This window comes from Chrysochloris asiatica, unplaced genomic scaffold (assembly GCF_000296735.1).
Source record: "Chrysochloris asiatica unplaced genomic scaffold, ChrAsi1.0 scaffold00007, whole genome shotgun sequence".
In the NCBI taxonomy this organism is placed as follows: domain Eukaryota; kingdom Metazoa; phylum Chordata; class Mammalia; order Afrosoricida; family Chrysochloridae; genus Chrysochloris; species Chrysochloris asiatica.
Genome location: NW_006408525.1, coordinates 422534 through 427380, shown reverse-complemented (window position 1 = coordinate 427380; position 4847 = coordinate 422534). Strand labels below are relative to the sequence as shown.

Genomic DNA, 4847 nt, shown 5'->3' with positions numbered 1-4847 from the left:
CCTTTGAACCTGGGGTGCCTGTACTGTGAAGTTCCTAGATCCAGGGAACTAGTGATGTCATGATTCACGGAGCTCTCCAAGGAATGCTGGTTCTACAAATGCTGAAAGGAGGCAAGGACTTTTCTACAGATCTGACACTGAATTTGGGCTTTTAGCCTCACAAACTGTGGAGGGCTCAGGTAGCATAGTGGTTACGAATCAGGCTGTGAACCGCAACGTCAGCAGTTCGAAACTACCAGCTGTTCCACGGGACAAAGATAAGGCTTTTCTGTACGGGCGCTATGCCAAGGCACACACCACCACCAGGGCTCAACCTGGACTTCTGGTATGGGGCTGCAGAATCAGCATTAAAGTGCGAAAAACAAGGTCAGCGGAACGAAGCCTTGCGAATTACGAACCTAAACTGACGTAGGTTTTTCAGAGATTCGAACCAGGAGTTCCCACTCCCACTGTGAGGGCCCGTTCGGGGCTAACGTTCCCCCGAAGCAGTGGGACAACGCTGCGCAGCCCCCCAGGGGCAGGGGACAAGCGGAGTGGCAGTCTCTTGCGCCGATTGCGGCGCTTTTCGGACTAGCCCGGAACGCGGTTTCAGCCGGAACCCTCCCGCCGATTTCCGCCCGAGCATTTTTGGGCGGTTCACAAGGACCGGAAGTCAGTGGCGGGGGTAGTCTCGCAGTAGCTTACTGATGTATCTTGGAAGATGAACTTTCCTAGTCTTCTGTTGGCTGGAGGTAGGGTAGAGTGCTGAGTTAACTTCTCGTCTGCCTTCAGTCCTGGTGCTAGACAGGTTTTCCCCTTAGGTCCCACTCCTCACGCCGTCCTCTCGGAGGCCTAGCATTGCTGACCGGGAGGCGTCGGACCCCAGTCCTAGAAGACGTGGGCTTACCTGGGCAGGGGCTCCCGGAACGAAAACTTCAGATTCGAACCGCCAGTTGCTTACTTCTGCCTCACTGTTTTCCTCTGACTGAGGTGTAAGAGTGACTTCCCATTCGTTTTACAAAATGACTGCTTGTATGTCTTTTCATCTTGCAAAAACATAATCCTGGTAGAAATATTGAAGGGTAAAAAATAAAAGCCGCCCTTAAATCTACCATTCATTCTTAACATTACCTATAAACTTTAACTGCATTTGATCCCACCAGATGAAAGAGAAACTGTAGTGAAAAAGAAAGGATACATCTTCTTGTTTTGTTTTTTAAGTTTTGACTGTGAATTACTGAGTGATATTTTACCTGGGAGAACATCGGTTTTGCACTCATCCTATCGTGTTTCACTTCATTGCAATGATTACAATCCCATCATCATTCAGCAGTATTTGCTTCTATTCCTTCTGGGGTTGTTTTGGGTGTACACAAAAACACTCAGGACTATATAATCATTTCAGCAACCAAAGGGCACATTCTGCAAGCCTGCACCTTGGCCGCCAGCACTCAGTCTTTCTCTTTCATGAGACTAGAGTCCTCAGCTGCTCTCTCTCTCCATGTCCTCATCTCTGCCTCCATCGCTGGTGTAGCTGCTTCTCTGGATTGTTGTTGTGAATTGCCATCCAGTCAGTTCCGACACATAGCGACCCTGTATAGGGTTTCCTACATTCCGCTCATGCTCTTTTCCCTTGATGGTCCTAGGGTCCTCTGTTCCTGGAATGTAAGATTATCTACTCCCCTGTTTTTGTTACAGAACTTCTACCTTTACAGTTGTGACCATCACAATTACTCACTATGGAATCACAAGAATCCTATCCCCATCTCCTTTCACCAGACCCATCTAGACAAGATGAAAACTATTCAGTGGGGATTCTACCTTCCTCTGCATCCTCTGAAACTAAACTCCTGCTTGATAGCTTGAAAGCCAGTCACTTTGTGCCGTTATAGCCCCAAACCATTTTAGATAGCCAATGTCCCTTTAAATCCTGTATACAGGGGGGATAGGACTGATCTTGATGTAAAGATTCCTTCCCTTTCAGTTGGTATTTTGAGCTATTACATCCATAAGTATAGGTTAAGTTTATCAAATTGTAGTGAAAGGATTCATGTTCTTAATGGGATATTAACTATGAAAAGGTGTCTGTAAAATTAAAAATGCTATCAAAAGTGCTAAGCCATTTAAATTTTCTTTTAACTAAGTGCTTCTAAATGGGCATAAAAGACAATTTCTAGGTAGAAAAATTTAGTACTGGTCCATAAAAATCAGGACTTTTTATGTTTAGTGACTAAACATAAAACCCCTATTTTTAAAAGACAAATAGTTTTAAAACTAAACCTATTTAAAAGATGATTTTCCAGAATTTAGTGTGGCCGACTAGTTCTTAAACTTAACGAGGTGGTGATGGATGGGATTAAGGGTTGTGTATCCCACTTTGCTTGTGTTACACTTTGCGAAAGATTTGTTTTGGTCTACAATTAATACTAGAAGGAAGTAGGACATCTGAACTTATATATTTTGCTACATTTTCCTTTTAGTAAGATGGAGATGCTGTCCAGCTCCATTGGGGTCATCCCCATTCCAAGCCCTACGCAATGCTTGCTGTCGAGAAAAGTCTACTGCACCTAAGAAAAGTATTCCCTCAATTGCTTTTAGTGATGAAAATACAAAGGAGCCTGGAATTGCACTTGAGAAGCTCTTCTCTTCAGAACAGCAGGCTTCCATCTTGCATGTGTTGAACACAGCATCGGATAAAGATCTTGAAGCTTTCAAATTGCTTCGTGGAAGGAAGTCCCTCAATATTATAGAGCACAGAGAAAAGTTTGGGCCATTTCAGAATTTGGAGAGTTTAATAAATGTGCCCTTGTTCCAGTATAAAACTGCCATTCAAGTTTGTAACTCCATTCTTTATCCAGAGACTGGAAGGAAAAAAAGAAAATTACAGGAAAACCGGATCTTGGGAAAGCTCATCAAACCAGACATAGGAAGAGAGAGACTTAAGGTAGGCCACTTTTCTTACTATCTGTTGTATTGACTAAATATTTGAGAACCTTGACAGCACTTAACAACAATAATGTACACAAAACCGTGCACATAGTCTTGATTAGTTATGCCATCCAATCATGGAGATCAAACTAGAGTTCTCCTAGGCTCCTCTCTTATCCCCAAGTATAAGTTCTGCTTCCATTATCTGTTTCTTTCCTTTAACACTGTCACGTTTTTTTGTTCATAAACTATAAGTATGTTTACATTATATAAACTGATTAGGCATCCTGAGATTGTAGCTTAAACTTTGTGTCTGTTAAAATGTTCATATTTCTAATTAAGCCAGCCTTTTTGTTTCAGGCAGTTGATAGTATTGTATCTATCGTTTTTGGTACACGGAGAATTGCTTGGGCTCACCTTGACTGTAAAATGACAGTACTGGACTGGCAGCAAGATGAAAGTTGCAAAATGATGAAAGGGACCTACCTGTCATCTGTCTATTTAGAGGAGGTAAGACGGTTGCATCTCCATGTTCTTGTCTCCTAGAATCCTAGGATGGGTTAATCTTCTAGTTCCAAAACGAGTGTAAGAAGGCAATAATGCTAGATTTTCTTTTGGTGCATTTTACTCACCTGTTGCCTGTGATAATTTTAAATGACTTTTTTGTCACTTAGTTTCATGGTCAAATATATTATTCTAAATATTTTGTGTTTAAATTATCACTATCTTGTATTTATAAAAGCCCAATTTATCAAAATTCATTCACATACAATGTGAGTCTTCCAAACCTTATGCCATGGGAATTATCACCTTGATTTCACATGTGAAATCTGTGGTTCACACAGTTCTATGACATGATTAATCAGTTACAGAGCTGATCGATTCTACGTTAATTAGTCTAATCCTATACTCAACCCTAGAAAGTTTTAAAAGCTTAATAACCCAGTTTTAGACTGTCTGATCTTAAAGCCAAAATGGAATTTAGAAATAATGGAGCCCATTTGCCAGGTGAAGACATTGGTACTTCAGAGGACTAGACAGCTTGTTTTCTATAGAACCACGCCCAGAATTCAGCTCTTCTGAGTCCTCCATATAAGTAATAGAGAAGGGACCTAAACAGTAAAACCTCATGAATGATTTTGTTTTTCCTTTCTTAAAGATGTCTTCAGTAATTTCAAAGATGCCTAAAGCCGATTTCTATATTCTGGAAAAAATAGGACTTCCGATTCAGAACTCATCGCTGTTTCCGATACTATTACATTTTCATATCGTTGAAGCCATGCTGTACACCTTACTAAATAAAACATTTGCCCAGGCTGGCCAGCACCAGGTGTTGAGCATGAACCGAAATGCAGTAGGGAAGCACTTTGAATTAATGATCGGCGACACGAGGACTAGCGGAAAAGAGCTAGTGAAGCAGCTCCTCTCCGAGTCTGTACTGAAGGCAGAGCCGCGAGTGTCCTTCCCATCCCATAAAGTAGTCCAGTACAGACAGATGTTTTCATCTACTGAACAAAACAGAATAGAAGAGTTATATGATTCACTGTTACAAGCTGTTGCCTTCTATGAATTAGCAGTTTTTGATAACTAAGCCTTAACATTCTGAGGTAAATGAATCATATGGTCTAATGTTATATTAATTTGTATTTATTTCCTCTAAAACTGTAAAGCAGATAGTTTCTGAACATCGGTGTTAATGCATGAGAAAACATGTTTGCGTGTGTTTTAGATGTTCAAGGTCAGGATTTAGGCTATTGAATGTTATGTACACCAAGCCAAGGCCAAGTCAATAAATATTGTTTGAGATTCTGTGCCTTTTAGATTTAAGTGGTAAACAATTAAATGCTCCCAAAATAGCCAAAACATGAAACAAAGTTCTCACCTCCTAGAAGCAAATACCATCTATACTAAAGAGTTGTTGTTAAGTGCCGTCGAGTCGG

At 41.1% G+C, this 4847-nt stretch overlaps 1 protein-coding gene across 1 annotated transcript; it reads left to right on the top strand.

Annotated features, from left to right (window-relative positions):
* Positions 1–700: 700 nt before the first annotated feature.
* TEFM (transcription elongation factor, mitochondrial) lies at positions 701–4498 on the top strand. Its single transcript, XM_006832298.1, has 4 exons — positions 701–731; positions 2460–2923; positions 3268–3417; positions 4067–4498. Exons 1-4 carry the CDS (start codon positions 701–703, stop codon positions 4496–4498), a joined length of 1077 nt encoding a protein of 358 aa, XP_006832361.1.
* Positions 4499–4847: the final 349 nt, after the last annotated feature.

Excerpts from the sequence above, each read along its gene's own strand:
- TEFM (XM_006832298.1), top strand. The coding sequence starts at position 701 with ATGAACTTTCCTAGTCTTCTGTTGGCTGGAG. Across the intron at positions 732-2,459 it reads TAGTCTTCTGTTGGCTGGAG|TAAGATGGAGATGCTGTCCA; the intron begins GTAGGGTAGAGT and ends TTTTCCTTTTAG. Across the intron at positions 3,418-4,066 it reads CATCTGTCTATTTAGAGGAG|ATGTCTTCAGTAATTTCAAA; the intron begins GTAAGACGGTTG and ends CCTTTCTTAAAG.